At 38.9% G+C, this 23916-nt stretch overlaps 4 protein-coding genes across 4 annotated transcripts; 1 reads left to right on the forward strand and 3 right to left on the reverse strand.

Moving 5' to 3' along the window:
- Positions 1 to 24: 24 nt before the first annotated feature.
- On the reverse strand, positions 25 to 1028 carry LOC149170136 (uncharacterized). The gene is made up of 3 exons (XM_089427253.1): positions 927 to 1028; positions 759 to 831; positions 25 to 556 (listed from the first exon to the last, which is right to left on the reverse strand). The coding sequence occupies exons 1-3, from the start codon at positions 1006 to 1008 to the stop codon at positions 373 to 375; spliced, it is 339 nt and encodes a 112-aa protein (XP_089283379.1). The 5' UTR covers positions 1009 to 1028; the 3' UTR covers positions 25 to 372.
- A 331-nt stretch (positions 1029 to 1359) lies between these two features.
- LOC149170137 (uncharacterized) lies at positions 1360 to 23916 on the reverse strand. The gene is made up of 6 exons (XM_089427255.1): positions 23661 to 23916; positions 23511 to 23557; positions 18220 to 18296; positions 2591 to 2663; positions 1609 to 1725; positions 1360 to 1468 (listed from the first exon to the last, which is right to left on the reverse strand). The coding sequence occupies exons 1-5, from the start codon at positions 23884 to 23886 to the stop codon at positions 1714 to 1716; spliced, it is 435 nt and encodes a 144-aa protein (XP_089283381.1). The 5' UTR covers positions 23887 to 23916; the 3' UTR covers positions 1360 to 1468; positions 1609 to 1713.
- LOC149170138 (replication protein A 70 kDa DNA-binding subunit A-like) lies at positions 14205 to 17420 on the reverse strand. Its single transcript, XM_089428069.1, has 4 exons — positions 17011 to 17420; positions 15841 to 16148; positions 14613 to 15726; positions 14205 to 14495 (listed from the first exon to the last, which is right to left on the reverse strand). The coding sequence occupies exons 1-4, from the start codon at positions 17395 to 17397 to the stop codon at positions 14205 to 14207; spliced, it is 2100 nt and encodes a 699-aa protein (XP_089284195.1). The 5' UTR covers positions 17398 to 17420.
- Positions 18554 to 19797, forward strand: LOC149170139 (uncharacterized). Its single transcript, XM_089427254.1, has 3 exons — positions 18554 to 19133; positions 19219 to 19527; positions 19657 to 19797. Exons 1-3 carry the CDS (start codon positions 18846 to 18848, stop codon positions 19669 to 19671), a joined length of 612 nt encoding a protein of 203 aa, XP_089283380.1. The 5' UTR covers positions 18554 to 18845; the 3' UTR covers positions 19672 to 19797.

Raw genomic sequence — 23916 nt, forward strand, 5'->3', positions numbered from 1 at the left:
ATCTTGTAGAGTGAAATCCCATCATATTAAAAAACGAAATCTCATTATATAGGATTTATTAGGGTCATTACAGAGAAAATTAACATAAGTGGAGAGCTGATTCAGAAGGTATGACATGGACTCTGTAGAGTGAATCCCCTAATCTTGTAGAGTGAATCCCATCATATTACAGAATGAAATAGAAGTCTAAAGTTTTTATCAGAGACATTACAAAAAACGCTATCACAGTGGAGAGCTGCTTCACAAGGCAGGACATGGATTCTGCTTATTCACCACAGAAACTCTTGTTGTTGAAGATGAGAAGCAGCACAAGAGTCAGGCATTCCACAACTACTACAAACTTACAACAATATGAACATCCTGCAAATATTCTCATCTATGAGGAGCTTTGGGGGCCAATAGATTACAAGAGAATAGCAGAAATTCTTCACTAAACATGTTAGTAGTGTACTGATCATCTTGGCGGTTGGAGACAGAACTGGTGTTGAAGCTCTCTTTCCTTACAAACCCAGCAGGGGCTTTCTTGTGATAATTCTGAGTACAAAATTTGAGACTCCTGTACAAAATTTCCCACAGAAGAGAAACAAAAGATGAAAACCAACATGAAATGATGATTCAAGCACTACAAAGCTAAATCGTAGTTTTCAAAATACATTCTGTATTAACTACATGTGGGCATCAGACTGTCCTTGTATAGTGACTTAAGGGACACAACCACCTTTAAAGGAAAAGAAATGCAGCAATAACCCTTTACTAACCGTGAAACAAGACCAATATCTACTTGTTCGTAAGAAACGAGTACATTATCTGTAGAGAATTGCTTACCATAACCTGAAACAAGAACAAAAACAATTTCTACTTATTCGTAAGAAACAAGTGCATTCTCTGTAGAGAATTGCCTAGGTTAAATTTTAAAGTTTGAATACCATGACACCATTTATGTGCAAAGTTCTGGAAAGCTGGGATGAGTTCAACAATGTAATCACTAACGGATAGTAGCCACTCCATCTCTTCGCCACATTGATTTCTTCTCCTGCACCAAATACGGATTGTTTTGAATATTTTTATTTTAATGATTATAAATGTTAGAGAATGGTTAATAAGAAGTAAAAAAATTGTTTTCTAGGAATTAAATATGATTTTATTTTATATTATTTTTATTTGAAAATAATAATTTTAAAATTTGTTTTAATAGTTTTTATTTATTAATAGTGGATAATTATTGAAGACTATTTTTTATTTTATTTTATTTTAGTGATTATATGATTTATAGGTATTAGAAAATGAATGATAAAATATGTAGATTGTTTATAAGAGATTTAACAACTTACCCGAGTGGACAGACCTTTGTTGAAAGGCTCAGTTTTGGAGGCTTGTATTACTACCTAGAAGCTCGGAAAACAGACATCATAATTTAATTGCAGGACCTCGGATCAGTGGTGACTCCAAAGCTGTCCAAAAACAGTAGCTGCCACAAGAGATCCGCATGTTAGGAGTTAGTATCTTGAAATTAAGTGAAAATTTATGTCTTAAGATTAAGTAAAAAAATTTGCTTAAGACTTGCATAAAATCCTGTGTGATTCCAGAACAGAATTAAAAATGTTATACCTGAGAGGTTTGTAAAAGCATTAGATATTTCCAGGGCTGTACATACTCCTTTACCACCACCTGACATGTCTTCACCCAGCAACAACTTTGAAAATCTTTGTGTCATCATTTTAACTTCTGCAAACATAAAGCAGTAGACTCATTAAGGCAAACAAGTTTACTTGCCTGAAATTAGACATACCATCAGGCCAAACAATATCCAGTTACTTTTTGTCACCAAAAATTCAGTGCCTCTGGTTGGTATAGAAAATGGTCAAAATAAAGGGACAGCAGTTCATGGTTAAGCGGTCAAAGCAACCAGACAGCTAAAATTCCACATAAGGCATATCAATACTATCCATTGTCCAAATACACCTCAGAGTGAGAAACTTGAAAACGTAGTGTCCATCCCAAGGGACTTAAGGAGCAAAGGTGAAGAGTTAATATTTACCAACCAAATAAAAATATAAAATGAGCCAATCTTTGATGAAAAGCTGACCACACAACATACGGAGTAAAGACATAATTAAAAATTAGAGCAAATCTGTGAGACACGTCCTAGGGGAAAAGATACAGCAGAACCAGAGGCACAGACAAACTGAATAAGATCAGTTTCATTGAAATATATGCATATAGCCCAAACGCAAAATACCCTGCAAATAGTTGCAGTGCAAGATAGCCATATGAAATGGTGACAAAATGCAGTGGGAGGGATTTGAGGGCAGAGGATGCATATAGATCTCGGATAAATTGCATTACAAACAGTTATAGAAAAAGTTATTTGCATTTAAAATTGTTCCATTGCAAGATTTGCAGCAAGTTATTCACTGACTGAACGGAAATAAGTTGGAGAACAAGTTATGCAGAATAAACAGAGATGCAAATCAGTCATAGGCATAATGCATTTAAGAAATTATTTAGCAGCATTAGAAGTTGGGCAACAAGGAAAATGAATGGCAAAGAGATAGAGCAAGATTTGCACTTTGGGCGACGCATTAATTACATTGATAAACAAGGTTGAGCCATTATAGGTAACGGTAACTGTGAACCGTCTCCAGCTGGAAAACCTTATCAGTCTGAGACAAAAAACATACAAGATATGCAGTTAGGTACAGAAAGCATTAAAAACCACTATCATGTTAAAGAGACCATACCAATAGTAACTCTGGTTTAATGATGTTACTCACCTTTCATAATGTGAAGAAAAAACGTGAATGAAGGGCGATAAATGCTTAAATGCTCATAGTGTAACTCTGCTCTCCTACTATTTGTTACAAATATTAGCTCTACTTTAAATGATGTGAAAAAAAGTGTATCAACGACGCCATTTTAATGATGGTCACCCTATCTCTTACAGATAGTAGCTCTGGTTAAATGATGTTACTCTGTTTTCATATTGTGGAAAAAGATGTTACAGGACAAATGAATAATTTAAAATGCAATATCAAAGATGTACCAAAACTGCAGAGGAGCCAAATATATTTATGAATATTCAAGCAGAATTTTCTAGCATGATAATGGGATCATCCTGTTCCATTACATTATCTTGTTAAAGAGTTTGTGGACGCAGCAAAACTATCTGATCTTGAACCAAATTGCTAAATGTTATAGATTAGGATAATTGATAAACTGCGGAAAATTGTGTGCAGTATCAGAGTAAGATAGACCTTATGTGCACTTAATCTGCTGCTCACTTTTCAATTAAAATCTGTTCAGCCATCGGTATAAGCAATTTACAGTATGATTTGTATTAAAAACACGCATTAACCCAAGACATCCCTTGCACTTGTATTTTCATATTTCACTTAGCTACATTAAAAGTAGGAAAAAAAAATAATAAATATAAGTACTGAGTACGCACATAAATAAACCACTCCTGAGAACACTAATTGAAGTAGGGGCTTGATCATACTGCATTCATTTGGATGATGCAACCTTGGTGATCCACTCACTTTTTAGGTGAAACAAAGGTGTACAACACATGAGTTAGTGCAGCTGTAATCTACAGTAAAGAATGTCAACTGAACAAACCTTGAAGAGCCCAGAATAAAAGAAATAGTTCATTATAAAGAAAACACCTCTACTGTCAAGAACATTCGTCATCTACTATTTTAATTGCAAATATGAATTTGACATGCATGAGACATGAAATTCCCATAAATTCCAGGGATTTGTGGTGCTGGACGTGTGTTTTTTCTGAAAGAAAACCATAGAGTCTGTTTCAAAGCTGCATTGGGAGAAGGTACCAACTACTGGGCAGAGGTAAGTGCATTTTCGATACTGGGAAATTTAACAATTAAGAAAGGTACTGCTCAAATCCAGATACTGAGAGATTCAGCGCTAAATGAAAATTTCCCTAATAGGTTGTTGTAAACAGCGACCTTTCTAAAGTCAGAAACGTGTTTCTTTATACAAAAAGTTGTTGGTTGAATCATAAAACCCAAGCGACCTATCTAAAGTCAGAACATGTTTCTTTATACAAAAAGTTGTTGTTTGAATCATAAAACCCAAAACAAAGCGCAGTGGACCACGTACTTGAATACTCTTTGTTCATACAACAGAGAAGAGTTCTATTAAGATATAACTAAACATGCCATATATAAGTAAAGATATATACAATGAAAGTTTTGTTGGCTTGTAAGCATATGTCCAATAACAACATTATGTAGAGATGTCATTGAGAATGAGCCGCTAATCATATATGCATGATGGGCCATGGCATCGGCAACACCAGTTTGTGTTTATTGTGGTGCCATGTTGTGCGAGCTGTTCCTGCAGTTGATGTCGCATCTGCCTGTGTGCATCACTTTCATGGATGTGAATTGTAATCTTAAGTAGTTTCCTTATATTCTTTAACAGCGTAATTGCTGGGCGCAAACAGTATAGTGGCATGGATGGTTGTGGCAGGATCCTTATCTGCATATCCTGTAATGTAAGCTCTTGTTGCTGGATTTCTTCGCAACACTCGTACAATTGTCGTAAATAGCATGTATTCATACCTGTTGGCATCAGAAAAGGGAACACTGTAAATGGAAATGAATATGTTTGACGATTTTGTTTGAAAACTCGAAATAAATTAAACGATTCCAAATGAGTATAAAATCATATGAAATTAATGTAATAGCAAGGAATCTATGTGAAACTTCTGTATGTAGTGACTGGTGTTTACCATGTGGGTAAATCTGGAAGGCAGGCTGTATGATTGGCTAAAGTGTATTATCCTGGATAGATTTTGATGCAAGGAATGATTCCTCTTGCTGTCTACGCTTAAGATATGGATTCTTGTGCATGTGTGCAATGCGGGAGAATGGGAATGCTGGATTGATGTGTATGTCCGATAGTGACCGCACTCTTGAAATTGCAGTGAATGTTAGCCCTTGGCGTTCTCTGGTCCCGATGTCCACTGTTGCTTTGTCTAATGTCATTCCTTGTGACTTGTGTATCGTTAAAGCCCATGCCATTTGAAGTGGTATCTAACGGCGTGCACCCCTTGTGATGGGAGGAATGGGTACATATGTTGGGTGTGAAATGTCCCACGGTGTTCCTTTGTATTGTTGAAAGTCAACAACCACAAAGGATGGTAATGCTGGGGGCTTTGAGTCAGTTGAATAAAATATTGAGACGACCTTCCCAAGCGCGCCATTGACAAGGCCTGCATGTACCCATAAGTTGCTGGTGAGCATAACTTTTTGTTCATTGCATAAGAGCACCTTGGCAGGTAGGTGCTCATCTTCTATTGTAGTAGGATTTTTCTGTATTTGTTGTTCCGCAGAGCAAATTGCTACTGGGATGTTCAATTGTTTGAGCTTTTTCTTATTATGCAAGACAACTACGTTGTTTGTTGCGAATAGGTGCATGGAGTCGCTGAATGTGCATTTCTCCTCTGGTGTAAGAGAGGAATTTGTTCTTGACATTAGATGTTGCCAATCTTCAAGTGTAGATATTCCATTCCTAATATTTGCAAGTATTTGCCGAAAAGCAACTTGGGACAAGCTAGCTCCTTGTTGACGGAAAACGGTTGAAAGTGTTATGAATATGTCGAAGCTGCGCCAAAGTGCAGTGCCACGCGATGTCCCAGCATATAAAGGAATGTCTTTTACAGGTGGGAGTTGGCCTAAATCTCCGACAAGGATAATTGAGCAATTACCAAATGGTGTATTCCGATGAAGAGGGAATGCCTCTCTTAGACGATCGTCAATGCGAGAAAGCATTTTTGGACCAATGAAGCTCATTTCGTCAATGAGGATGTATTCTACATGACGGAGCTGCTCTTGCAAGTGTAGGAGCGGCTGGCCTTCGAGAGGATGCATTGTCTGGATAGGGATATGAAGGGCAGAATGAATTGTGAGGGCATTTATGTTGAAATCTGCAACGCCGGTTGGTGCAAGTAACAATAAAGGGTTTTTGTTGGCTAGCGAGTTGTCCACAAATGCTTGGTGAAGGCATTTAATCAAATGGGATTTTCCTGTGCCAGTTGTTCCTTGTACGATGATCTTCTGTGGGGATTTTGGCGAAGGGGCTTTGAAGTGTGAAAAAACAGCGGTGAAAGCTATGCTTTGGGTAGGGGATAATGTATGCTCATGGAGAAGGTTGGAAAATGATTGATGCTGGTTTTGAATGGGTGAGCGGTTGAATTCAATGAAATTGATGGCAGTTTCTTGCAAGGGGGGAGGGACAGTATTTTGTGACCAATTGTGGTTGACATCGAAGTCGCGGTAGCCAATCATGTCGAGGTCATCAATTGCAATATTGTAACCTGGGTGTAGTTGAGAGAGGATTTGCCATTCATCCATCTGAATGGAATCAGGGGGGGTGTGTGGGGTAGGTTGATCTTCAGTAGGTGGGCTTTGTGGGTTTTCAGGTTCACGATGGACATGCCATGGTGTATATGCACCCTTTTTTTGTTCCCAATGTGCAATAATTTCTGCATCAGTTGAACCGATATCATCAGGGAGTGTTCGGAAGGGGAAATACAAGAGTAATTCACTCCAACAGAAGGTGGCATAAGAAGGATTAGTAGAGGAAGGAATGACATTGTAATGGGGCAAGACATGTACAATCATTGGGGGAAATATGTGTTTCCATTGGTTGCTTCTCCGTTGGGAAGAATATGGCCACGAGCGAGCAGCTTCAAGGAGGGGCAGTGCTTCTAGTGAGGCAGGCCTGTTCATATACGCAACGATAAAGTTTGGTGTCGAACCAGGATTTTCAGTATCTTGCGAAACACGTTTGAAAACAGTCCTGTTGACATTCAAGGAACGGAATGTACGGCTGGAAAGAGAGAGAGGTAGCTTTTGTAACATATGGCATATTTCCTGTGCACCAATGTCTCTATCTGCAATGGTTTCTGTAAGGAGTTTCTGGATGACACCACTAGTAGGTGCTTCTGGAAGGGCACTTTGTGATAGTCGCGATAGCATTTGACGGTAGCTCTCAGATCGTGTCTCTGCTTTTGTTGCATATTTTGAAATATATTTCAATACAGCATGGCGAGAAAGGACTGGTTGGCAATCAACATTTGCTCTCCAAATAGAGAGTAGATCGGCGTTGTGAATATTCAATCTCTCATCATTGCGAGCAGGGACGTAGGTTTTATGACCCTTATCATCAATGAAAAGTGAAGAAGTGGACTTCAATTCCCACGGTACTCCATATCGGCAGCTAAGCACATTGTCTTTCTTATGAAGACAGGAAGATTCATGACACTTTGTATGGCGTTGGACGCAGTTGACAAGCTTTGTGTAGTCTTCAAATTGATTGGATGCGAATATTGCTGCTGTGTCAAGGAAACACGGGTTATGAATTGTTGACTGGTGAAGCGAAATAGTTCGGTGTTCTGCCGGACGTGGATTCCAAGCAGTTACGTAGTGGTCGAAATATTTCTGTGCATTAGCAACTTCCAATGCATTGTCCCAATCAAGTGTGTCCATGTCTGGTGCATTTTGTAGCCAAAGGAAGCCATGAATGTGTGCGGATCCTCTATGTTGCCATTCGTATCTGAATATAACATGGAGGGTACATTCAGTTAATACATGTATATGCAACGTATAAAATTAACGTAGAGGGATATGGATATTAAATAATACCTGCACCAGTAGTCGGTTGCATGGAGGCCTTTTTGAAGGATTTCTTCAAGGAAAATTGTAAATCTACAATGCATATATTGGGCTGTTAGATGTGGGTTTTTAATTATGTTTTGGATTTTCCATTGGAAGGGGTTGACTGGAGTGGAATGAACACTTGTGGGCATGATCGCGTGCAAGTCATGCCATTTAGTATCAGCTGCACTGAGAGTGAAGAAGAATGTTGGGCTTCCTATTTGTGTGATCATGTTAGTCAGCTCAGATCGGCGTTTGTTCCAGAAAGACCGTGTTCCTCGTAGAGCTGACCCAAACCTCATTATTTGCTCTGGCAATCTTGAATCCGGAGACTCATGAAGACACTGGCATAGTTCTGATACCGTTGTTGGAAAGTTGTTCTCAATGTACTTCTTCACGAAGACACTGGCTGTTGCTTGGCTACGGTGGCGCATTAGAATGTTATAAAGATAGTAGCGGAATCTTGGGTGTTGGCCAAAGCGGTTATCATGGTAGTGAAGCAAGTGCAAAGCATATTCATGCATTTCAACTTTTGTAAGTCTTGGTTGCATGATCATTGCAATGCCTGTAGGGAAGAGTGTGGGGAATGCCATGGCAAGGAGGCCGATGGTGTTGTATTCATTTATAGCGGTTGGAGATATTGGAGGCCAATCGATAGAGCTTGTTTAATTTGAATGGGTCGAGTGCAAATAGTTAGAAATGTGCTCACGCTCGGTACATGAATTTGGGAGGACTGGAACGAAAGAAGAGGGTTGGATTTCTAATGGAGGTAGCATGACATCATCAAGATTATAAGTGGAATCAGTAGTGGTTTGATGGGTTTCAAAAGAGGAGGTGGTTACACTGTGGAGAAGAGAAGAAATGTCTGTAGGGAGATCTGGCAGTGTAGAAATTGTAGATGAATTCAATTGAACATCATGGTAGTAAGGGTCATATTTTATTTTGTATTCAAGGGCTGCAAGGACACGTGATTTGCAAACGTAGAATTCGTAAGCCTTTTCAGATGGATTTTGCCTTTTCACAATGAGGATGTCTAAGTCAGAGAGCATCCGGGGTAAGTATTTGGCAATAGTGGTAATATCTTGAGGGAAGCTAATTGTATGGCCACTATATTTATATTGACCACCACGGGAATGAGTGACTTGTAGAATGGGGTTGACACGTGCAATGAGCATTTCTTCAACTTGCGTTAATTGGTGAAGGACATAGGGTTGTTCTCCAGGGTCCATGTTGTTCAGTTCAGAAAAATGATTGGTAGATTTAGATGACGCACAGCGAAAACAAGAGAGTCTATTGTGGAAGAGCTTTGTTTTCATTCCTGGGTATGCTTCCTTGCATGTTGTGCAAACATGCAAGGTAGAAAGTCCATCAATCCTTTCTCGAAAGCGACGGTGCTCTTCATTAAGGGGAGGGTTATAATCGATATGATGAATGTGTGCTGGGTTGGTTTGTATAGGTGGGAGAGCATTTGAGGTGGGAAGGGATGTAGAGGAAGTAGTAGGGTTTTTGTGCTGTTCATAAAGTAGTCGACGTCGTGCATTTATTCGATCCTTTTGTTGTGCATATAGAATACGTCGTCGCTTGTTTTTGTCCGCAAGTTGATTGTTTGGTGGCATATCTAAACAAGTACAAGTAATAGTTGTTATTTTTTGTAAACAAGTAGTGCATGTTTGGTATCTCATTTTATTGGGTGCACATCCATTGTGAATTTGGAACATTATATTTTGAACATAGTTTTAAATGTTTCTTAGTTCGACATCGGTGAAGATAGGTAGAGTAGGTAGAAGGGAAAACATGCAATTAGGAATGCTATGAAATCATATGTTATTTCAGTATCTATCATTGAGAGGAGAGAAACAAGAATCAAAATATTTCGTTCCCTTTACTTAAAAAAACTTTTGTTTCACATGTTTGAGCGATAAAATGAATAGCTTAGCAAGCAAGGGATCAGTGTGTAGCATGTAGAGAACGAACGAGACACATAGTGACTTTGTACAAATGTTGATATTTATATTACGTAAAAAGTAAATGGCAAACATACATATGTTGGAATGACTGGAAGAGAGTATTTGCAATGAAAACTATAGGTTTCATCATAATAACATGGGTGTGTAATTTACAAAGATGAGACAATTAGTTGTGTGGAAATGGTTCTATATGTACAGACAGGCATGGTAGATGAAGCCCTAAGAAAAAGTTCACAGGCGGCGAACAATAGGTCGTTTTGAAGCGGACAGTGCTTGAATGTCAGTGAGCGCTTCCTTGCATGCAGAGGCATATTGAATTTCCTCTGAATTGATCAGTATTGGTTGCAAGCGTTGAACACCGTTGAAGTAATCTGTTTTAATGGAAAGTGTTAGCTGGAAGCGGTGCCCTGAAATGCGGCCACAAATTTCTTGTAGATCAGTTGGTTCGATAGAAAGTAGGAACAAGTCTTTAGCCGTGATGCCCATGAGCTCGTTCCCTGCATCATTGAAAACTGTGACGTTCTGTAGATTCCCAGTGTGGTCATGTAGTTAAATTTTGAGTTTGTAACGGTAGTCGCATTCTGGGAAGTCACCGTTACATTTTGTACAATGCCAAAGATTGTTGGAATGCTCCACAACCTTATTCATGCATTGTTTGCCATTGAAATCTAGTGGACATGCTAGAAAGTAGAATTCATCCATATGAAGAGCAGTAATTGTTGCTCGAACTGAAACCCAGACCACTTTATCAGAGGGTTGCATGCAAGCAATTTCATGAAGCGTCTTTCGTGGCAGGGCATGTTTCGAAGAAACACCATAGTTTCTACTCAAAGATGGAGAAGAAGAGCTATAGCCGGTTTCACGGAACCATGCATGTAGTTGTTGAGTTTCTTGAACCTGTGGATTTAATGTGAGAGTGCTTGTTGGTATTGTCCCTATTGTGGTGCCATTAAATTCAGACACGCGGCCTCCTTTGATTGCAAGAATTGGTGGGTTGTCAAAAGAGTAGAATTCAGAAAGATGTTGTCCGATATAGTCACAGTGGTCTCCCCATAATGTTACATCAATGCTAAAACCGGACATGTCCTTTAGTATGAGTGTTCTACTTAATGTCTCACTTCCATCTTTTCGTCGAATTGTTGATGCAGGTGATGTGGAAGTAACAACACCAATGACATCTACATTTGTATTTGGAGTTGCATTTCTTACTTCAGCAATATTCTTGAAGTGAAAGCTTTGGTAGGGAAACGTTGGATCATCTGTAGGACATGGATTGATAATGGAAGCAGCAGACAAGTAAATCTCCCATTTGTTCTTGAGGTGCTTGTAGTTTGGATTTGCTTCTCTCACTGTGCCATTTGATACAATGTATAGTTGCCCAACCTGAATTAGATTGTAAAGAGATTCGGCCAGTTCATCAAATGCAGAAAGGTGGATCTCTTCCTTACCACGGTTGATAAGGTCAAATCCGAAAACTTTTCCTGAGCCTCGCACATTGTTGTATGCCTTCAATGATGTCTTTGCAGATGCTCTGCCTTAGATAGACCAATACTTTCGATAAGGGTTGAGTGCTGTGAATGGAATTGTTGTAGTTGTTGCCGTAGGTGGTGGAGTAACTAAAGAGGGCAAGGGATCTTCAGCTGACGAAGAGCTAGATTGGGCTGAACCCGCCTGTGCATGTTGCAGCGTTGATGTGTCCTTCATCAACACTGCTGAGCGCTTCACAACTTCAAGCTCGACGATTCGGATGGACCTTATGTAAACAAGTAAGAAATGAATTAATAAAGATTGCATTTTCCTTTTTTTGTTGCAAAAAACGGCTAGGCGGGTAAAGTAAAAGAGGGTGGTTTCAAATGGTGGGTCTTACGAGGAGTTTTGGAGCACCGTGCAAGCTGCTTTTTTGAGCAGAATTATTGATCCAATTTGGATGTCTCCAGAGACAACTTGTGGGCCATATGCGGATGGTAGCAAAGTCTTATGTTGATGTGCTCCATCAGATAGAGTAATGTGGAAGTGCGAGGATGTTGTTTTCAATGAGGTAACGGAACCTACATCGATTATCTGAAGTAGTGGTTGAATCTCGGTGCAACCATTCAGCAATAGAGAAATGGCATTCGGTGTCAAGGTTTTCTCCATAATAGAACAAGAGGTTTCTTTTTCCTGTGATAGGAGTACCTGCAATTCATCAATTTTACCACAATACAAAATTCTAGTCAAAGAAGATGTGACATGAATGCGGAATCTAATCTAAGAAGCTTAAAGCACTCAACCACTCAAATTAACCCATTTGACTAAATCACTCAATTATGAGAACACAATTTCAAAATTGCCTATAAAAAAATTTAATAAATCAGATTTAAAAAAACTGCAAAAACTTGCCAATATAGAAACCCGGAAATTGAAATAGATTTAAGTTGCACAAGACCAAAAAAAAATTAATAAATCAGATTTAAAAAAACTGCAGAAACTTGCCAATATAGAAACCTAGAAATTGAAATAGATTTAAGTTGCACAAGACCAAAAAGACCAAAAAGAGGACCTCCATGACCACACAAAGACTTGAAAAAATAATAAAACGGTTGTTGATAAAAACATAATATACCATTTAGCTCAACCAGTTGCGGCCAAAGTTGCTGGTAATTCAGCTAGCTCAAACCCCTCTGTATTTGGCACACGAAATGCCTTCCACAAATGTGGGGAAATATCTTTTGGGTTTCACAAGAGATATTATTTGGAAATTTTGGAAAAGAAAAGGCATAAATCTATCCTGTGAAAGCCAAGTAAATGAAAATTCAGAATTACACCGCATCCAAATAAATGGAAATTCAGAACTGTACTACACCCATATAAATGAAAATTCAGAATTAGATTGAGATTAAAGGTATTACTGCATGATCAGTGGGTAAAGGCACAAAGTTCTAATCACTCTTCTTGTTAAAGTGGGTATTGTCCTGTATTATGAAGTGGGGTTCATATCTCCTAGTGACTTAAGGAAAAGCATACTTATCAAAAAAACAAAAAAGATAAAAGTGAGTACCTGTTGTTGGGGCGACTGTGGCTGGTCAGCTCTGCGAATGAGCTTGTTCTGGTTGACAAGGTATCGGTAAAGCTGTTGACGCGGCATTGTGATGATTTCTCTAGAGAGATTGTGCTTGTTGTTATGAAGCCAATCTTCGATCTCATTGTTCATGACATTCCTCCGCCTGGGCAATGTCATCAACCATGCACGAGCTGCTTCCCACCCATCCTTGTTGATGTCACTATTGATCATTTTGGCTTCTTCTTGAGAAGCAGAAACAACCACATCTCCATCGTTATTATTATCACCACCACCATCTCCTGGTTCTGCAAGAGGGCATGGATTTTGCCTTTTCACAATGAGGATGTCTAAGTCAGAGAGCATCTGGGGTAAGTATTTGGCAATAGTGGTAATATCTTGAGGGAAGCTAATTGTATGGCCACTATATTTATATTGACCACCACGGGAATGAGTGACTTGTAGAATGGGGTTGACACGTGCAATGAGCATTTCTTCAACTTGCGTTAATTGGTGAAGGACATAGGGTTGTTCTCCAGGGTCCATGTTGTTCAGTTTAGAAAAACGATTGGTAGATTTAGATGACGCACAGCGAAAACAAGAGAGTCTATTGTGGAAGAGCTTTGTTTTCATTCCTGGGTATGCTTCCTTGCATGTTGTGCAAACATGCAAGGTAGAAATTCCATCAATCCTTTCTCGAAAGCGACGGTGCTCTTCGTTAAGGGGAGGGTTATAATCGATATGATGAATGTGTGCTGGGTTGGTTTGTATAGGTGGGAGAGCATTTGAGGTGGGAAGGGATGTAGAGGAAGTAGTAGGGTTTTTGTGTTGTTCATAAAGTAGTCGACGCCGTGCATTTATTCGATCCTTTTGTTGTGCATATAGAATACGCCGTCGCTTGTTTTTGTCCGCAAGTTGATTGTTTGGTGGCATATCTAAACAAGTACAAGTAATAGTTGTTAGTTTTTGTAAACAAGTAGTGCATGTTTGGTATCTCATTTTATTGGGTGCACATCCATTGTGAATTTGGAACATTATATTTTGAACATAGTTTTAAATGTTTCTTAGTTCGACATCGGTGAAGATAGGTAGAGTAGGTAGAAGGGAAAACATGCAATTAGGAATGCTATGAAATCATATGTTATTTCAGTATCTATCATTGAGAGAAGAGAAACAAGAATCAAAATATTTCGTTCCCTTTACTTAAAAAAACTTTTGTTTCACATGTTTGAGCGATAAAATGAATAGCTTAGCAAGCAAGGGATCAATGTGTAGCATGTAGAGAACGAACGAGACACATAGTGACTCTTTACAAATGTTGATATTTATATTACGTAAAAAGTAAATGGCAAACATACATATGTTGGAATGACTGGAAGAGAGTATTTGCAATGAAAACTATAGGTTTCATCATAATAACATGGGTGTGTAATTTACAAAGATGAGACAATTAGTTGTGTGGAAATGGTTCTTTATGTACAGACAGGCTTGGTAGATGAAGCCCTAAGAGAAAGTTCACAGGCGGCGAACAATAGGTCGTTTTGAAGCGGACAATGCTTGAATGCCAGTGAGCGCTTCCTTGCATGCAGAGGCATATTGAAATTCCTCTGAATTGATCAGTATTGGTTGCAAGTGTTGAACACCGTTGAAGTAATCTGTTTTAATGGAAAGTGTTAGCTGGAAGCGGTGCCCTGAAATGCGGCCACAAATTTCTTGTAGATCAGTTGGTTCGATAGAAAGTAGGAACAAGTCTTTAGCCGTGATGCCCATGAGCTCGTTCCCTGCATCATTGAAAATTGTGACGTTCTGTAGATTCCCGGTGTGGTCATGTAGTTCAATTTTGAGTTTGTAACGGTAGTCTCATTCTGGGAAGTCACCGTTACATTTTGTACAATGCCAAAGATTGTTGGAATGCTCCACAACCTTCTTCATGCATTGTTTGCCATTGAAATCTAGTGGACATGCTAGAAAGTAGAAGTCATCCATATGAAGAGCAGTAATTGTTGCTCGAACTGAAACCCAGACCGCTTTATCAGAGGGCTGCATGCAAGCAATTTCATGAAGCGTCTTTCGTGGCAGGGCACGTTTCGAAGAAACACCATAGTTTCTACTCAAAGATGGAGAAGAAGAGCTATAGCCGGTTTCACGGAACCATGCATGTAGTTGTTGAGTTTCTGGAACCTGTGGATTTAATGTGAGAGTGCTTGTTGGTATTGTCCCTATTGTGGTGCCATTAAATTCAGACACGCGCCCTCCTTTGATTGCAAGAATTGGTGGGTTGTCAAAAGAGTAGAAATCAGAAAGATGCTGTCCGATATAGTCACAGTGGTCTCCCCATAATGTTACATCAATGCTAAAACCGGACATGTCCTTTAGTATGAGTGTTCTCCTTAATGTCTCACTTCCATCTTTTCGTCGAATTGTTGATGCAGGTGATGTGGAAGTAACAACACCAATGACATCTACATTTGTATTTGGAGTTGCATTTCTTACTTCAGCAATATTCTTGAAGTGAAAGCTTTGGTAGGGAAACGTTGGATCATCTGTAGGACATGGATTGATAATGGAAGCAGCAGATAAGTAAATCTCCCATTTGTTCTTGAGGTGGTTGTAGTTTGGATTTGCTTCTCTCACTGTGCCATTTGATACAATGTATAATTGCCCAACCTGAATTAGATTGTAAAGAGATTCGGCCAGTTCAGCAAATGCAGAAAGGTGGATCTCTTCCTTATCACGGTTGATAAGGTCAAATCCGAAAACTTTTCCTGAGCCTCGCACATTGTTGTATGCCTTCAATGACGTCTTTGCAGATGCTCTGCCTTGGATAGACCAATACTTTCGATAAGGGTTGAGTGCTGTGAATGGAATTGTTGTAGTTGTTGCCGTAGGTGGTGGAGTAACTAAAGAGGGCAAGGGATCTTCAGCTGACGAAGAGCTAGATTGGGCTGAACCCGCCTGTGCATGTTGCAGCGTCAATGTGTCCTTCATCAACACTACTGAGCGCTTCACAACTTCAAGCTCGACGACTCGGATGGACCTTATGTAAACAAGTAAGAAATGAATTATTAAATATTGCATTTTCCTTTTTTTGTTGCAAAAAATGGCTAGGCGGGTAAAGTAAAAGAGGGTGGTTTCAAATGGTGGGTCTTACGAGGAGTTTTGGAGCACCGTGCAAGCTGCTTTTTTGAGCAGAATTATTGATCCAATTTGGATGTCTCCAGAGACAACTTGTGGGCCATATGCGGATGGTAGCAAAGTCTTATGTTGATGTGCTCCATCAGATAGAGTAATGTGGAAGTGCGAGGATGTTGTTTTCAATGAGGTAACGAAACCTACATCGATTATCTGAAGTAGTGGTTGAATCTCGGTGCAACCATTCAGCAATAGAGAAATGGCATTCGGTGTCAAGGTTGTCTCCATAATAGAACAAGAGGTTTCTTTTTCCTGTGATAGGAGTACCTGCAATTCATCAATTTTACCACAATACAAAATTATAGTCGAAGAAGATATGACATGAATGCGGAATCTAATCTAAGAAGCTTAAAGCACTCAACCACTCAAATTAACCCATCTGACTAAATCACTCAATTATGAGAACACAATTTCAAAATTGCCTATAAAAAAATTTAATAAATCAGATTTAAAAAAACTGCAAAAACTTGCCAATATAGAAACCTGGAAATTGAAATAGATTTAAGTTGCACAAGACCAAAAAAAAATTAATAAATCAGATTTAAAAAAACTGCAGAAACTTGCCAATATAGAAACCTGGAAATTGAAATAGATTTAAGTTGCACAAGACCAAAAAGACCAAAAAGAGGACCTCCATGACCACACAAAGACTTGAAAAAATAATAAAACGGTTGTTGATAAAAACATAATCTACCATTTAGCTCAACCAGTTGCGGCCAAAGTTGCTGGTAATTCAGCTAGCTCAAACCCCTCTGTATTTGGCACACGAGATGCCTTCCACAAATGTGGGGAAATATCTTTTGGGTTTCACAAGAGATATTATTTGGAAATTTTGGAAAAGAAAAGGCATAAATCTATCCTGTGAAAGCCAAGTAAATGAAAATTCAGAATTACACCGCATCCAAATAAATGGAAATTCAGAACTGTACTACACCCATATAAATGAAAATTCAGAATTAGATTGAGATTAAAGGTATTACTGCATGATCAGTCGGTAAAGGTACAAAGTTCAAATCACTCTTCTTGTTAAAGTGGGTATTGTCCTGTATTATGAAGTGGGGTTCATATCTCCTAGTGACTTAAGAAAAAGCATACTTATCAAAAAAACAAAAAAGATAAAAGTGAGTACCTGTTGTTGGGGCGACTGTGGCTGGTCAGCTCTGCGAATGAGCTTGTGCTGGTTGACAAAGTATCGGTAAAGCTGTTGACGCGGCATTGTGATGATTTCTCTAGAGAGATTGTGCTTGTTGTTATGAAGCCAATCTTCGATCTCATTGTGCATGACATTCCTCCGCCTGGGCAATGTCATCAACCATGCACGAGCTGCTTCCCACCCATCCTTGTTGATGTTACTATTGATCATTTTGGCTTCTTCTTGAGAAGCAGAAACAACCACATCTCCATCGTTATTATTATCACCACCACCATCTCCTGGTTCTGCAAGAGGGCATGGAGCTTCAATGGCAGACGAGTCCGGGGCCTGTACATCCTTGTTCTCTTCCCTTGACATCATCATATGTTCTAGTGGGACTACAATTTCAATCCCAACAAGTAGTGAAAATCTCTGTGACAATCTCGATCACCTAATTATCAAAAGGCCTGTGAGTGTTGTTTTCTTAAACACTAGATTTCAAGGCTGCCCATACCCAAATTCCCAGATTAATTTCAAAGCAATTAGAAGCTTATTCTCAAATGCCCACATGGTTTTCAGATGAAATTGAAACAAAGAAGGTAATATAAAAAGCACCCGAATCAATTTTCAGACGATGCCTTTGCGAGTGATCCACATGATAAGCCCATGTGCAGTTTAAGGACCATGGGAGAAGTGAAGGTCCGACCTTCTATGTGCAAAGTGAACCGTAGGGGCAGGGTTCATAATCACAGTGAAAGCAGTGGCGTATATAAATGGTAATTAAAGCATCCGACACTCCCAGGTAACTCTTACGTGACTTTGACAGATTTTAACACTTTATCCACCCCACGAATTACAGTTTTATCGACCGCATAATTTTTTCAGTTAACATATTCACACTTATTGATTAAACAGTCCTTTTTAAAGTCTACGTAATGTTTCGGAATAGAACCATGAAAGCAACATCATAGGTTGAGAGAAAAATAGAAATAACCTAATTGCAAAAATAAAAGAACTTTCCATCTGATGCTTTGAGGAATCAGATTAAATCAATACATTATATACTTTATTCTGGGTTTATTTGAGAATAGGTACAGAAGCATCCGAGACAATAAAGCTTATGTAGTCACCAAATTGGTCCAAAAACCATGGACAGCAAGAATAGAAAGAAACACAGGCACGACATTTGTGCTTGAGAGCACTCACCTGCAAGGTAAACAGAAGAATTTTGAGAAACTGGGAACCTGGGCGAACAATTTCTGAACCTGGGAACAGCTCTGTCCCTGCCAGTGAAAAACACAAAAGAGAACACTAAGAAAACACTCGAATAACAGAATTCTGAGAAGAAAGCCATGGCCCTTCTGCAAACCAACATGTCAATGTACATCTCTTGGTAGATAAAGGTTGAAACTTCTAATAGATGAGACAAATGTATAAAAAAAAATTGGTTTTAGTCTACAACGGAACATCCTAATTTACAATCATTGTAAATCACAATCACAATGATGACTTGTAATCACAATGATGACTTGGTAAGGGAATATATTAGTTATCCCTGGATTCAAGGATCAACTGTTTGTCTTATGTTTGTGAGAACTTTCACATGCTTTCAAGAATACAGAAATTGTAGCCTGAAGAATAGTCTTTAATTACAGGCTTCTCTATATTGGTTTACCTTTCACTTCACTTGAGTTTTAGCTATTACACGGTGTACTTATTGCATACTCAAATCTTTTCTGCAGCTTCCCTCATTTCTATTCCCCACACACCAGTCACGGAAGCGCTGTGCAACACATGTGTATATAACCCACTTCATTGATTGCCAGCGGCAGATGAAATCTAACCCCTTGTGGGCTGCTTCCTATGGAAGTTCAAGTGGTCTATATGGAAATGGTTTAATAGGAACATCTGCAAGTACTGCTCTGGCACCTGGAGGTAGATCCCATGACTTAGCTTGGACTTGTCTCAAGGATAAAGGAAGTGCTGATGTAAATTCTATTCCTGTAAATGTAAATGGGGCAAAGAATAGGGAAGGTAATCCATGCATGGATGCACTGGAAATAAAGTCTAATTCACAACCGCAAACTCAACCATCACAGAAAAAGAGTCCAATATTTCAGGTATGGTGGAAATTTAAGTTGACATTTAATGAACTGTTGACTAATAACAAACTGCATCGGTGTAATATTTCATTTTCTTCTGCAGAATGGATCTATTTTTAGTTTGCCTTTTACTGGTGCAACTTCTCTCAGTGGCAGTAGTACAGGAGCTGGTAACACAACGGAAGGAAATGTTTTGGTAACTGCAGCTATGTTTTCTACTGGCAGTACTACATCTACATGCACTTCTTCAGTCAGTGGTGCTGGGAACAGTTTACTTGATGGGAGTGTTGCAAATGCTGCAGTTTTACAGGCTCAACTACTTAATTCTGTCATCCAGCAACCTACTTTCCCTTTCTCTATATCACCTGCTCTCTTTGGAACAACATACAGTGGACCTCTACTACCACAGCAGGTTGATGGTTCATTCTTGAGCAATAACTCTGATAGACAACACTACATATTTTTTCAAATTTTCTAATTTATCAATGAGATTTTGTCTTTATGGAATTTTGTTCTTATAACAATACACAATCTTTTGCAGTTGCCACATTTATAATCACCCATTCTATGAACCTCATATGATGTCTCAACAGTTGGCTAATCCAACCTCAGTAACCCCTGGTCAAAAGCAGCCAAAGAATTCTCAGGGCCTTGGCAGTTTTCCTGCCTCAGAATCTTCCCAGCTGCAACATCAACATGCAATCTCATCATCACAAGCTGGAGTTGTATCACAGAATTCAAACCATATGAATGAAAAGAACATTCCAGCAGATAACAGATCAGCTGCAAAAGTACAGCTTCCAATGGTTCAAAAAAATGCATATGGCCAAAACTTTCCTTCAGGGCAGGTCTCAAGTTTGAATTCTCAATCTACAGAAGTTGCTAGTTGCACACCTACATTGCCAGTTCATTCTCAGGATTTTAGCTTGATGACAACCTTTGGAGTAAAGCAAATGGGAAAAATGAAGCAACAAGCAGAAGCACATTTACCATTCCAACAACAGAATGCATATCTTTCCACTCAAAATCATGCAACTGTTCCTGGTTTGCAAACACAGTCCAAAGGATTTGACTCTAAATCACAACCATCTTCTATGAATAATAAGATAAATAGAGGACCTATTAGTCCTGATTTGAGGCTACCTAGTGTTGCATCAATAACGGCTTCACAAGGACAGACAGCTCAGAGCATGGTTGACCTTGCAAGAGGGCAGAGTCCATCCCAAAAATCTACCCATAACCAACCAATCTCTGGACAAGCTCACCAATATAGCATTCCTGCTAGTCACAATCAACAGAAGCAACAACAACAACTAAGAGAGAGAGTGGTAACAACTGCAGTTGTAGATGCTGGGAAAACCACCAATGACAGAAGTTATGGTAATGGTGGTCATGAAGAAAACCAAAAGACATCTGTTCAAAGAAATTTGGACAAGTCTAATGTATTAAGGTGTGAATGGGAGCCTTCTAAAATTCTGCAAGGTTCTCAAACAAATGCTGAGCCAAAAATAGTAAATAGTAAAAGTGCCTCGCACCTGCAATCTCCTTGCTGTTCCGTTCAGATCTCCAAGGTATACAGAGAACAGCAATATTTCATGCCCTAAAGATGGCATATTATCAATTGATTAAGATAAACTTTCAACATAAAACTGGTTCAATCAGGTCCAATGCCTTGTAGGGGGAAATGCGGTCGAAGAAACAAGAAAAACAACCAAGTGAATATGTCATATATGATTTGTTGAGAAGCATGCTCAGACAGGAACTTATTGCACAGATTTCAGTGTGAATGTGCAGTGAGTGGTTTGAGACATGCGGAAAGTGACCACTTAGAAAAATGGGTAAATAATTCTATTTTATAATTCACTAAAAAAAAGTGAAATATATTATGTTTTACAGTTGACATAGCCTAAGGAGTCTAATGAAGTGTAATTAATACATTAATGAGTTAGATTTAAACTGGGTCATACATCTCAGGATGAGATCAGGGTTTTGGCAGTTTAGAGGTTTTTTAGTAAATCATAAATAAAACAAGATAGAAGAGGTAACTTACAGTGGAACAGATCTAGCGAGCAGGAGAGGAACCAGAAGTCAGTGAGAAGGCCATACAACGGAACCATATATCATATTATCAAGCCTTAAAGCAGCCATACAGGTCCATACAGCAGATATGTGCTGCAGGCCATACAGACAAGGATTTTGGTGATTTGTCTGACTGTACAGCTGCTGGTTTAACAGCCTGTGGAGCTTAACTCTCAGTTTGAATTGTTTGGCTTCAGATTATAATGATAACAGTCATCTAGGGCTAAAGATTTTAAGCTCTCCAACATATCGAGCATAAAAAATCTACAACAAAAGGTCTAAGGCTTCATCAATGATCAATGCTTCAAAGTTATAAACGACTCTAGGTAGAAGAATTCTAATGAGACAACACTAAAGAACTCCAGCAAATATGTCACAAACGCAGTCAAGATCTTCTGTTCTATTTTTCACATAAGCACTCGTTTTACAGGTTTATCCTTGAAAACAAGTACTCAACAAATACACAATAGAGTTCTTTTCAGAATAAAACTCACTACTCATTTCATAAAGTTCAAACTTTTCAGTCAGATATGCCAGTAAAGCTCTGGCAGAAATCAGAAACAATAGAGAACTCAATGAGTGTGTTCTAGCAACATGATTTGATCCAAAACATTTGAAGAATCACATCTAAAGGTTCTTTGCTGTAATCAGAAGGGTAAAAGAATGTTTTGATATGCCTGTCAGAATGGACATGATATAGTGTCTTATTTATAATCGTGCACAACCCAGTTTGACGACAGTCATCAACTGGAAAATAAGTCCTCCACCAAGGCCATGTTTCACTTCATGCCTAGTATTTCATATAGTCAAGGAACTGGACTCTAATGTTTGTATAAACGAATTCTACGACTATTTAGTGGAGAAGGTCTGTGAAACTGAAATATCAATTTCATTAGTTTCTTTGTACTACATCTTTCACCTGAGACCTCTGTTACTAATTTTCTAGTTTAATAAAGTTTGCAACTCTTGAAGCATGAAATTACTGGCCTAAAATAAAAGGGGCCTAAAGAAATGATTTATTTAATCTCCAAAAGATTTAAAAAAAAAACAGTATATATTTAGTGCAAAAGTCATAACCATCTGATAAGGAACACTATGAAGATTCCTAAAAACATGGGTGTAACTCATTCCTTTGGATAGCTAGATGGTGCCCAATTTAGGGTATGGATGCTATTGCTGCATGTAAAGCAATAGTGCAACTCAGGGTCCTGTGAAGAATCCTCATTGTAGGTGTATGGATCAATTTTTTAGACAGCTAAGTGGTGCCCAAAAAGGGATGTGAGTGCCAGCGTTGCACATGTCAGGAACAGTGCCACCGAGAGTATAATTCCCCAAGATGTGCATAAATTTTGTAAGTAACAATTTCGCAGAGCTGTACAAAAACTTCAGATTGGCATCCATCCTTTTCATACACTGAAAATTAACCATTAAATAAGGATGTACAAAAACTTAGGATATGGATGCTAATGCTGCATGTAAAGTAATAGTGCAACTCAGGGTCCTATGAAGAATTCTCATTGCAGGTGTATGGAATAGGAAAGCATTGCAGGGAGTAGTACAAACAAGCTCTCAACGAGGGTTGAAACCAAAAGAACCCAACCTGTAATCTACAACTTGACACAAAACATTTTTTTCTTTCTTCCAAGTAAATAATAAGAGAAAATGAGTCTCGCTTTTCAACAATGCATATCTCGCAAGATTTCATATCTTAAACAGAATTAATAAACACATCATTCAAAGTATTTATGAAAATGAAACTACGAAAAGGTTGATTTTATATAGTCGTAGTAGGGTCGAACAATCAAAACAAAGTCCAAACATAAATTATGATGCTATAAACTCAAACCAGGGCTGAGAGGCTCGAACTTCAGAGAGGCAAATATACATGTTCATACAATAAAGTAGGTTGAGGGCCTTGAAACTCCAAAAAAACCCATAACAGTTATGCACAGCTCCCACAGCCAATAATTAAAACATTATATAGTGGGAGGAATTCCCTATTTCCTAAACAATCCCAGCTATCTAAAACCGGGAAAAAAATCCATTAGACAGTGAGAATCAGAGACACTTAGAATTCCAACCTGGAAAAGAAGTAAAAGCAAGACGAAGTGTATCCTTGAACAATTGTCGTGCAAGTCAGAAAGCAAGGTGGGAAGAATATCAGTTTTAATGTAAGAAACTTCCAATTTAAAAATCAGCTCCGTTGCCCTAAAATCCGGAATATAAAATGCCCCCAATCCCCAAAAAAACCCGTGAAAAACCTATTTCAGATTCACAGATTATGAAGCTAGAAATTAAAAGGCAAAAACTACATACCTTGGATACCGGATATCGATGCAGTGAGACGTATTTGCTGTGGCAGGCTTCAGGTCGAGGACGAGCACAAAGATGCGGACAAAATATCAACCAAACAAACGCAGAAGGGTTTTCGAATATGTAGAGTGAGAAAAATGTGCAGAAAGTTACCAGCAATAAGCCCAGAACGCAGATAAGCAGATAAGACAGCAAAAACTGGAGACATAGTGCAGCAGTGAGTGGAAAAGCAGAAAGACATTATTGCAGAGGGCGTGGAGAAGACATGAAGAGCAAAAAATGGATGGATTGTCGTTGAACCGGGTGTTTTCTGTTCCGGCAGGCGCGGGCGCATCGTCCACCTATGCCCAGGGTCAGTCAGTGAGGCGGCGGCAACCATGAATACCTCCGCCCCTTCTTTGCAGAGGCC

This window comes from Pinus tabuliformis, chromosome 4_2 (genome assembly GCF_031772625.1).
Source record: "Pinus tabuliformis cultivar Carrire ecotype Pingquan chromosome 4_2, CPIR1, whole genome shotgun sequence".
In the NCBI taxonomy this organism is placed as follows: Eukaryota; Viridiplantae; Streptophyta; class Pinopsida; order Pinales; family Pinaceae; genus Pinus; species Pinus tabuliformis.